The sequence below is a fragment of the Heteronotia binoei genome, chromosome 2 (genome assembly GCF_032191835.1).
Source record: "Heteronotia binoei isolate CCM8104 ecotype False Entrance Well chromosome 2, APGP_CSIRO_Hbin_v1, whole genome shotgun sequence".
Classification (NCBI taxonomy): Eukaryota; Metazoa; Chordata; class Lepidosauria; order Squamata; family Gekkonidae; genus Heteronotia; species Heteronotia binoei.
Genome location: NC_083224.1, coordinates 97,616,141 through 97,628,151, shown reverse-complemented (window position 1 = coordinate 97,628,151; position 12,011 = coordinate 97,616,141). Strand labels below are relative to the sequence as shown.

Sequence of the window (12,011 nt, the reverse complement as noted above, 5' to 3'; positions counted from 1 at the left end):
GACATTTGGGGGTGGAGCCTGGAGAGGGTCCTCAGCAGCGATGTGTTTAAATAGATCCCACTCTCTGAAGCTGTCATTTCCTCCAGGGTAACTGATCTATTGTAGTTTGGAGATCAATTGTAATTCTGGGAGAACTTGATCCCACCTGGAGGTTAGCAATCCAACCTAATTTAATACATACACAGCTCTCAGAAGATTAAACTATGGAAGAGACATTTAAAGTCTTGCCACGCGAAGTCTTGGCACAGGAGTCTAACATTACCCTCAGATCCTTTCCAGCTGATTGATTTCTGTGGTATGAGAGGGAATATGAACTTACTTCCACTTCAATCCTGGGTTTTCGCTGTGCTAGCTGGAGCAATCAGATCATAGCTTCTTCCACTGTTCACAGGCTCTTACCTAACTGTGGCTTACCTAACTGGGGCTGGAGGTGAACTGTGTACATGAAGTCAGGATATCCAAGATACACAGCATACATTAGGACTACAGGAACCCTAATATTTTCCAAGTCACCCCATATACTTGCTCACTCCTCAGAAAAGTCTGCAATAGACATCCAAAAATACCTACTTGGAAATGTTCCTCAAGTGGTTTTAGTCAAATCAAAACAAACCTACTTCAGTAATCTTTAGATAAAAAATTAATCTTATCTTACACCTACCACTACGTTATGTCTTCTTTCAGCTGATAAGGAAGTCGGCCAGCTACCTTCCTCAACAAGGTGCTGTGCCAGGAAGTGGTTATCTGATTTAGTTGCCACTTAATGCTTTGGTCCATACCTGTCCAGTTTTCTGGTAATAGCCTGTCAACCGGATAGCCCCATCTCCCAGGGGGGCACCTTTAACTCTGTCAAGAACAAACCCCAACAGACTTCCTTCTTTCTGCTTTCTGGAGTTCCCCTGCTGTGGTTGTGGTCTCTGGAGTGCTGTTTCACTTGCCCTGAAATAATTAGGTATCTCTTAATTCATTCTTCTTTTCCACACATATTTATTTTTATTATTTTTATTTTATTTTAGTATATTTCTATTCCGCCCATTCCCTGTAGGGCTCAGGGCAGAGTACAATATATGATAAAACAATAAAATACAATAAAAACATTTTATAAACAAACAACTCTGGGAGCAAGTGACTGTTTCTGAGGTCCATTCTGCATATACAGCTTACTTCTGATTTTCACTGAAGTTGAGCCGGTTGGGGTTTTCTTCGAATGCTGTGCCTGCATTCTACATTTTTTTTTCTCTCTTTCCGATTTGTATTGAGAATTGCAGTGTATATATATTCTACATACCAATGAGAAAACCTGGGTAGTGTTCTGGAATTGGTTTCTCCTGGTTAGTTTCACACTGGGTGTGCCTTTTGAAATAGGAGATTCTTCCAGCTGAATTTACTGTGTGGTTGCTATTAGTGTCCCCCTCCCCCCCCTTTATCAGTAGTCAAGGAGTTTGCTGGAAAAAAAACAACACTGCCAGGCATTGCTTTAAAAATTTAGGAGAGTCAAGGCTGGTGAGGGTGGAGGTGGAGATGTCAGTGCTTTGCAGCCTGAGTCCCCCCCTCCCCATCGTTATTTAGAAATTACAAAAAGGGAAGATGATGGACCAGAGTTTTTTTTTAAAGATGCTGGTGCCACAAAGTGGGTTCCACATCATTATTTTCATGTTTGAAATGTTTGTAGTCAGAGTCAATTTAAAAGGAAACTTTCCCCCCCAAAATACAAAATAGCCCAGCATCTTAACCAGACAAGCTAATTTACTTTCTAATCTCCTATTTCAAAAGACATGCATAGTGTGAAACTGACCAATAAGAACAGACCAATTAGCCTGCCAGGGAAGGGGAGGGGGGAAATGGGAGGAAATGTTTCTGTTTTTAAAGGCTTGGAAGTGAATTAAGAGGGGGAGGGGGGAATACTGTTCTGAAAAACCACTCGTGGAAACTACGGCGATACAGAAGAGTGACAGCAGAATGCTGGGGAAAGGATGTGGAAGGAATTTCAAAATCCGATGGCAGAGTGAGGTGAGTGCGCAAGTGAATATGGAAGCAGTTTTTTAAAGTGACAGAAGTGGGAGGTGAGAGTCGTAGTAAACACAAAAGCAGAAAGGGCCTGAATTAAGGAAAAGAGGCCAAACTATCCATATGTGGTATAGGCAGGGCTTTTCCTCTCCCAAGCACTAGAATTTGCAAGTTTCCCTCCCAGACTGCACCTGCCTTTCGTGTTTTTGTCAGTGTCATGGTGCTTCCCAGGGCTTTTTTTGATCAGGAACGCAGTCCCGGCTGGCTTGGTGTCAGGAGGTGTGGTCTAATATGTAAATGAGTCCCTGCTGGGCTTTTTCTACAAAAAGCCCTGCGTGAAACAATGGTGATGTAAGGGGGTGTGGCCTAATATGCAAATGAGTTCCTGTTGGGCTTTTTCTACAAGAAAAGCCCTGGTGCTTCCAATGATGGGGCTTTCAGTGCAATCAGTTCACACTGCTGACATTTTCCCCTGCCAGTCTTCTGTCCCTTCAGCTCCACATTTGAATATTGTTTTTCCACCCCTGCCCCTCATTATTGTTTTGTGCATATGCTGAAGCACTGTAGCAGGCTCAAAGAAACATGTACTCTGAGGATCTGTGTATTTCAGGGGTTTTGGACATGCCTTTTAATTGGACCCAAACCCAGTCTTTCCTATAAAGACTTAAGATTGCACTCAAGAGAAACTCTGGATGCCCCCTTCCCTGATGAAAATGGCTCTGAGGGTTTTTCTGTGGTTGAACTTTGAGGATCTATGCATTTCAAGAGTTTCAGCCATGCCTCTAAATCTGATACTACACCTCCAAGTCCAAACCCCATCTTGCCTAGAAAGACTAAAGATCACACCTGAAGAAGCTCTGGATACTCCCATTTCTCAGAGTGGGCTCCCTTTCCTCTGCTGCATCAGAAGATTTTAAGACCCTTTCCCTGATGAAAATGGCTCTGAGGGTTTTTGCTCTGGAGTTTGAATGAAATAAAGGGCAATGATTGGTGTTGGCACTCCTAACTGGAAGGACTGTTTCAGTGCAGGTACCTTCCAGAACTGAAAAATTTCACTGCTGGCATGCAAATTTTTTTTGAACTGCCCAAACCCGTCTTTTCTGTTTACAAAGCGTATGACGTTATCTGAACGCACACACACACAAAGTAACACAAAGGAATGAAAATGGGACTTTAAGGCAGCCTAGAAAACGCTTTGGTGTCAACAGATTCAGCAATAAAAGTGCTTCTTCATACTCCAAATAACTAATTTACACAACTAACTCCTACAAAATGTGATAATAGCCACCAGTTTAGATAACTTTAAATGGGAGTTAGACAAATTGATGGAAGATAGGTCTATCAACCACTTAGCCAGAGACGGATTAACAATTAGGTCAAGTAGGCACTGGCCTTTAGGGGCCCTGGGCTGGCTTTCCCCCCAGTTTTTCCCCTGCTTGCAGCCCTCCTGGCCTGCGTGCGCAGCCAGCAACTAAGCTGCTCTTTGCTCAACTTGCCTGGTGTGGCTGCTGCTGGTGTTGTCGCCAAGTTGGCCTCTCTCTGCCTATCCCCCACAACTTAGTAAAAGGGGCTTTTAAGAAGGTGCTTGCAGGCTGCAGTGAGGGCCATGGAAGGTGGGGCAGGTGCTCAGAGTCTGAGATAATTTGCAAGAGGCCCCCCAAAATTTCAACTGCCTAGGGGTCTCCGCAGGGTTTAATCTGGCACTGCATTTAGCCATGATAGCTAACCTTCATGTCCTGTCTACCCACAAAAACCTAGTTGCTGGGGGTGGAGTAATAGGGTTGCCAGGTCTGACAAGAAATATCTGCAGACCTTGGGGGTGGAGCCAAGAGACATTGAGGGAGCAAGGGTGTGACAAGCATGATTGAACTCTGAAGGGAGCTCTGGCCATCACATTTAATGGGACTGCACACCTGTTAAATAGAAATAATGGACAGGGGCACCTTCTTTGGGGCTCATAGTATTGGACCCCCTGGTCCAATATTTTTGAAACTTGGGGGGTGTTTTGAGGAGAGCCAGTGAATGCTATGCTGAAAATGTTATGCCTCTACCTCAAAAAACAGCCCTCCCCCAGATCCCCATGGATCAATTCTCCATTATATGTTATGGGGATTTGTATCCATAAGGAATAATGGAGTGCCCAGCAGACATTTCCCTGTTGTGCTTTGAGAAAATATTATCTTTCCATATACATTCAGAAGAATATTGTCAAACTATTATTAGTTTTTACCTGCAAGGACATGGAGAAACCGGTGATCTCTGATTCTGGTTGCTTCCAGTGCCACAGGCAGGAAGGTAGCATAAAGAGGAATGGGAAAAATGAAGAAAAGAAAGGCAGCAGGTTCATGCATGCAAACAGAGTACAGCACATAGGCTAGAAGGGACTATTTGGGAAAAGTCTGATATGCTTAAGAATGGATGTTAAACAAAACTGATTGTATTGGTGTATAAAGGTAAGTATAATATGAAGAAAGGGAAAGGACATGGGAAGAAAAATATTTCCACTAGGACTCAAATATATGCATTAGGAGATGTTTTTGCCTAGGATTTCATGAATCATCGGTGCATTACATTAGCGGAATACTTGCCAACATGCAAAGCTAAAATAGGCTCTTATTAGACAAGAGAGCTAGCCCTCACTAATTGGAGACTGATTTGGGGATGACTAAAATGAATGACAGGAAACTGAATAGAATCAATCTAGGATCAAGGCTTTACAGCAACAGCTTTTTGTAAACCTCAGCATTCAATCAGATATTATGAAACAAAGAAAAAATGTCACCATAATCAGCACAACAGTGAGAAAGAAACTAAGAAAGAGACCCAATAAACATTAAGGTTGCAACATTTAAGAGTACAATCCTAAGCAACATTGCAACCTTGTAAGCCTTCTCACTTCAATTAATTTAGATTGAACACTGCTTTGGATTGCATTTTGTTAGCCAGCTCATTAATTATAATTAAAGGATTATTAATAAAGTATTTATTATCAATTAGGATTATCGATTAGAGTAAACAGGTGGCACTGATTAATTGGACACTAGATGTAAAACAATGTTACACAAAAACTGGATAGCAGATGTCATCTTAGAAGAAATATTCTAATCTAAGAACGCAATAAGAGTCCTACTGGATCAGAGCAGTAGTCCATCTAGTCCAGCATCCCATTTCACGCAATTGCCCACCAATTGTCCTTGAATGCCAACAAGCAGGGCACAGAGGCCAAGGCTTTCCCTTCAAATATTGGGTTTCAAAGGTTTCCTTCACTCATCAAGACTAGTAGATATTTTTTATTATTTTAAAAAATACTAGTAGATATTGATAGTATTCATAAAGCTTTCTAAGCTCTATAAAGCCACCTATAATTCACTGTATCTTTTCTGAGAGGATACCTGCTATTATATCTGTAGAACTTAAAAACAAAGAGTGTGTTGTGTCTTTATAACTCTTTATTCACATGCAAGTTTAATTAAGCAAAACCCATATGATTAATTGACTATAAGATTTAGGTAAATAAAAAGATATGTGCCAGCTGTACTGCAAAAGAGGTATTGTGGGTACAGAATAGTGCAGTGCTCAGAATGGATGACTACTGATGAAGAAGCACCAAAATCGGGACAAGAAGGAGACAGCTTGTGGGATGCTTCTTATACAATTCTTGCCTCGGAATCCTCCCATTTGCTGAGCTGAGAAATGAGCCTTGAGGCATGAATACAAACATAGTTTCATAATAACAGCACTTAAAATTTCTAGGTGCTTTAGAAAAGACCTGAACAAAAGAGTCTGTAGTGGGACATACTACAGCAAAGAGAGGTTCCAGTTGGCTGCACTGTGAGGCCTGAGCAATAGCACTACAGAAATGTGATTCCTATTGAGATTGCAGAGAAATTAGCCTGAAGAATAGTAGAAGCATATCTGTTAGGGCGTTTTCGCATTAGCGTTTACTCCGGGGTGGCATCCCATTTACCTCCGGATCTTTTGCTCGATTTCGCACATGTTGCTCCGCGGTCACGGTTTGATCCAGGGCTTCAGCAGTTTCACCCCGCAATATCTGGATGTGCATGTTAGCGGAGTTTCCTAAAACCTGCGGATCCACACCGGATCCACTCTGCGGAGTTTGTTGTGGGAAATTCATCCCATCCCGCATCGACTGCTTTGTGGGCGGCACCCTCTGCCTTTCAGTCCTCCCACTCCATCCATCCCCTTGGGGCATGCAATTCAAATCATGTGTGCAGCTGGCCTGGCCAATCAACAGCCGTTCGTGGTGCTTTCCAAAAGTGCCCGCCCGGCCATTTTTTTTTTAAAAAAACTTCTCATTTCTTGCGTAATAGCGATACTTCGAAATAATAATAAAAATTTTCTTTGTTTGAATAGCCTCAATTGCCAATTCATAGCTCCTGTAGTTTTCCTAGAGTTTACGCTGAGTAAAAGCCAAAACCATTTTTTTATACCAAAAAGCGGTTTTTGTTATTTTCCATGTAAGAGAGAAACCCTTTAAAAAAAAAAATTCGGCTTAGTTGCGTTATTTCGCAACAACGAAATTTTGTCATATAAATTCCTCAATATACATCAGGGTCGATCCCGGGAGGGGGGGGGGCTCGCGAGTAGCAGCGATCGTCACAATTTGCATGAGCCAAACAGAACACTGGAAGAAGGGACCGGTATTGCTGGGCGCCATTGAACAGCTTACTGCCTCCACCACCGCACAGCAGCTACGTGCAATGGCATCCAGCAGCAAGCCGATGGGGCTCGTGGTGTTTCGTGGCATGAGAGCGAAACAGAAGCCTTGCTGTCCATTTGGACTGAGGATAGCGTAGGCTGTGTGGAGGATGCTGCTGCTGCAGCCAGTGCTTAAGCAGAAGTGTCACGTGATGGTTTGCCCGTGAAAAAAAAGGGGATTTTCTATTACGTTGTTACGCAATTACGCAACTGGAATTGCGCTTAAAAAAAAATGATTGACAGGGCATCGAAGTCAAGTCGATGCCAGTGCAAAAAAGATTTGAGCCGGGCTTCATGGAAAGCGACTCCGCAAAAGAGACAATAGTGCGAAAACGAAGGAAATGGTCCGGACATAATTGCTCCGCGGAATATCGGTAGCAAATGCTAAGTGCGAAAACGCCGTTAGTCTTAGCTTTTCCCACTCTCTTCCTCTTTCACTCATTACATTGTAACTTTCACCATAACAGGCTCAGTTTTAAATTGTCATTCTTTAGACTTTGATCTCTTGCTGGCTACTCTAAATTCCCAAGGCAACTAAAAGATTCTGTTTCTTCAGGTGACTTACTTCAAACAGGAAGATAATATTTATTTAAAGGATAAAGGGGGAAGATTGGTCAGGTAAAGTGATGCATATGTACAGAGGGCTTTTTGGGGGGCAGGGGAGAATGAAATAGAAACTGTGCACAACGGAGTTAATGCCCAGGCCCAATTGAACAGTGGCCAGGTGTTTTGTCCAGAAAACAATAATGACACAGAATAGCCACAATGAAACCTATGAATTTGAACATTTAAGCCAGAACATTTAAGCCAGACAACCTAGGCTCCCTTTAACAATACCCTTTAACAATTTAACCCTTTGTATTCAGATATCAAGAGAATGATGGACTATATAGTAGCAAACAGGGATAAGAGAACCAAAGGTACATAAAGCATAAACATATATGGAAAAATAAATGTTGTCTGGCTGGATCACACCAAAGTTATATCCAGATTAGAATCATTATTAGTCACAGAAAGAGCTCCTAATCCCATTGAGGGTTTGGAGCCCCCCTTTTGGACCAAAGCCCTATTCACATATTACAGTGATCACACATTCACCTTGTATACACCTGCTTGTAAGAAAAAGCGAACACATGTTCACTTTACAAATAAAACCAGGGACCAGTGCTCAGGTAAATATGGAACAAATCACACGTTCACTGGTACATGCACTGAATGTATCATAAAAATTATTCAATACATGTATGAAGGAAATTCAAGTGTACATTGTAGGTACATTCACTAGTGAACAGGGCTAAAGTCTTGTGAATTCTAATGCTTATTCCCTGAAATGATGTCTCAGAACATTAGCAGTTCTTATACAGCCCAACCACCCACCCCAAGGCAGAAACCACAGGGAAATGGGTTCTTGAGGACAGTAATCCTTTGGCAAGGTAACTGGCCCCACTCCCTCTAGTCACAAGGGGCTTCCCAACCTTCCCTTATACCTCCTCCTTTCAGATCAGTGTAACTGCAGAAGAACTAGGCTTATAAATAGGGGTTTGGGAATGTGCAAATTCACACCAATCTATACATAGCTGAATACAGGAATGTGTTTGTATTGATAATACACAGAAAAAAGGAAATAATGAAGAGAACAAGTACTTCTGGCAAACCTATGCTAAAAGATAAAGGTAGTCCTCTGTGCAAGCACCAGTCATTTCCGACTCTGGGGTGATGCTGCTTTCATAACGTTTTCACAGCAGACTTTTTATGGGGTGGTTTGCCATTGCCTTTCCCAGTCATCTACGCTTTCCCCCCAGCAAGCTGGGTACTCATTTTATCGACCTCGAAAGGATGGAAGGCTGAGTCAACCATGAGCCGGCTACCTGAATCCAGCTTCCGCCGGGATCGAACTCAGGTCGTGAGTAAAGCTTAGGACTGCAGTACTGCAGCTTTACCACTCTGCGTCACTTCTACTTCTACGTTTTATTAAACTAGGACACAATTTATTTACAACCCTATCAGTTTCGTGGTGGACAGGGTTTCTCCAAGAAAGTGAAGCGGTTCAACAGTTTGTATAAGTAGATGTCTTCTTTTTCAAAGGGGTGTGGTAACCTCTGGAGCACTTAGTCAACTTCTAAGGAGTAAAAAACTTTAAAATGCAAACTACGCCAATGGTATACTGAGATTAGACTAGTTCCTTACAAGCTAAAGCACTTAATACTCTACAATTATTATCTAAATATGGTGACTTGTAAGATTAAATAGATCCTCTTTCCATAGGGATGGATTAGCCATAAAAATAAGGAAAAGGAAAATCTTCTGGCAAAAGGCAATTGACAGGTATCTTAAACAAGTACACCAAAGGACACTGGGAAAATTTCTAGGAAATAAATACTTCTTAGGACCAATGCAATAGATATTGATTCTTACAATGTGCCTTAGAAGAGGCAGTGAATAGGAAAAATATGACCCAAAAGATATGTCAAAACATATTTTGATGCCAGAGTCAAAGTGGAACTTCAAGAAAAGTTGTTTATACTGGAATAATGTAATGTGAACTCCTAATCCACATTATGCTTTAGGTTGGGTGGACAGCTGCAAACTGAGGTTTCCATGGTCCCCACTTTACTGTATAGATGAGTCTAGACTGAAAACAACTTTGGATGTGTCCATTGGTGAGGATCACATATGATTAATGAGCACCTCTAAACTCACTAACAGCAAAGTCTTTGCTTTGCAGATGTCCTCTAATACAGTGTTTGAATCGAGCACAATGAATAATACAGAGAAAATCTTGCTGGATTAGAGATGCACACTAATTTTAACACAAAACAGATTCATGCACACATGAACTCACACAAAGTTTTCTTTTAACATGATTCATTTTCATTAGAAGAAAAGCCTAGTGCTACAGAGGGAATGGGGGCTGTTTTCCTCCTTTCTCACCTTTGCTTAATTTTGTATTGGAAAGGCTGTTCCTTAGCAGGAGGGGGGTCAACAAAGCCAGTGTAAGGGGGGACAGAAAGGGACAGGCTGGTGGGGGCAGGGTTGAAAGAGCTTTGGGTTGAGGGGAAGCCTGAAGGAGGCGCTGTGCCACTGGTTACCTGTACAGGAGAGAAGAAATCACAACTATATTATGCAGATAAGTACAAGTAGCATTTTATACCTTGAACACACATTTTAGAGAGATGCTTCCATCACAGCTGAAAACAAGCAATGACAGTGTCCTGAAACCAGCATGATTCCCATGGAAACTCCCCAGAGTAGTATCTATTGGCATGAATAGGATAAAGTGTGTTTTTGCAACATAGCTTTCATAGGAACTGTGCAGGAGAAATACCTTTTGGATTGTGCCCTGTCTGAGTCATGGAGCCAAGTTTTAAAAAATAATTTCTGTGTGTGTGTCTGCCTGCACCTGGAAGTAATGTCCACCTCTGGTGACTGACCCCTACTGGGGGCCTGGAGGATATTCAGGGAAGTGGCTGAATAAGTCTGCCCCGCCTCTCAACTGGGTATTTCAAGGAAGCTCCCAGCTTCCTCTCTGCCTTGTGTGCCACTCATGGAGTAGCCACTTGCCAACTGTCTATCCCTTTCTGCATGGTTCCTATTACCTTGAAGCCTCTGCTCAAGCCTAGGGTCTTACACATGGCAATGGTTTCCTCCAGCAGACCTCAGGCAGGAGCAGTCTGCCTCAACAGAGTCAGCACAAAATAGAATCTCCTCCTCACTACCAGAAGTTTTATCATCTCTCTTTCTCCTCTGATTGACTAGGGCTCTTTCTCCATGCACAGCTTACTTCTGATTTTCACTGAAGTCAAGTCAGTTGGGGTTTACTTTGAATGCCGTGCCTGTACTCCGCACCTTTTCTCTCTCTCTCTGATTTTCTCTTAGGAACTAAGGAGTATATATTCTGCATACCAATGAGAAAACCCCAGATAGTGTTGCAGGGTTGGTCTCTCCTGATTGCTCAGTTTTGCGCTGGGCATGTATTTTGAAACAAGAGATTCTTTGAGCTGAATTTACTGCAGGGTTGTCATTAGTGGTTCCCACCACCCCCTTTATTGGTTGTCAAGTAGTGTAACACTAATCCAGGATGGCTGGAGAAAAAAAAATTGGCAGGGAATACTTTAAAAGTGCAGCAAGAGGAGATGCCGATCACTTCGCCAGAGAGGCAGCAGGGAGGCTGCTGTGTGGCTGCTTGGTGGAGGTAGTTCACAAGGGGGAAAGTGGAGACATCAGTGCTTCACACCCTGAGCTCCCCCCCCACACACCCCCACAAGTGTTATTTGAAAGTGAGATAACAGGCAAAGGAGAAAAATCAGATGCTGAGATGGACCAGACCAATTTTTGTTTTTGAAGCAGGCTGCTGCAGTCTGAGAGCAGCTTCCACAGCATTATCTTTGCCTTTGAAATGGTTGTGTCAGAGTCAATTTAAAAGAAAACTTTTTCCCCTAACATCAAAATTGCCCAAATGGGGACTCAAACTAACAACCTTACAGTTAATAGCACTGCATCCTAACCAACTGAGCTGGCTGTTCCTGCAAACAACTCAGACAAAGATCATTACTTTCCAAATCTCCTATTTCAAAAGACTCACCAGTGCAAAACTGTCCAATAAGGAGAGACCAACTGGCCTCTGAGAGGATGGGGGAGGAAAAGTACAAGGAAATGTGTATGCTTTTAAATTACCTTTGGCTTGGAAGCAAAGAGGATAAATCATCACAAAAGATACGGGGGTGGGGGGAAGCAGACTAAAAGCAGGCTCAGAGCTGAGGGGGGTGAAATCAATGCATAAAAAAAAGCAAAATATTATTGGAAAGCATGGGGGAATGCAGAAGGGGAAAAAAACTTATGGTAATGCATAGTGAAAGCAAGGGAACCAGATGTGGAGAAAGAGCCGAGGTCAGGTCAAAGAACCTTTCCTTGATTATCCAGGATTTTTTTCATTGAATTCTTTTTAGCTCTGTTCCCTGTTAGATGTCACCTCTCTAGCTGGAGGGTTGTGTGTATGTGTGACTTGACCATCTCACTGTGTCTGCCAGACCTACTATTTGCATAGCTAAAGGTTTGGTGGGTGAAGCTGGTGAGCAATTCTACCACCACTTGTAATCTGGCAAAAGAGAGAAAACTTTTTAAAGCTCAAGTTAAAGACTGATTTCTGTTCAAAGCTCCAAAGAAAATGCATTTCTCCACAGTATAAATAAAGGGATTTTCATGTAGATCCTCCTCACCACTCACTGAGGAAAAAAAACCAGGATTCTGTAAACAGAACCCGTTGATCAGCAGTGAGGCAGTGGGGG

General features: G+C 42.4%; 1 protein-coding gene across 1 annotated transcript in view; it reads right to left on the bottom strand.

Annotated features, from left to right (window-relative positions):
* Positions 1–9,592: 9,592 nt before the first annotated feature.
* CCDC17 (coiled-coil domain containing 17) overlaps positions 9,593–12,011 on the bottom strand; it is a 37,239-nt gene continuing 34,820 nt past the window's right edge. Inside the window, exon 14 of the mRNA XM_060231703.1 lies at positions 9,593–9,815. Within this exon, the coding sequence (XP_060087686.1) occupies positions 9,654–9,815 (162 nt within the window). The 3' untranslated portion in view covers positions 9,593–9,653. The remainder of the gene's footprint in view (positions 9,816–12,011) is intronic.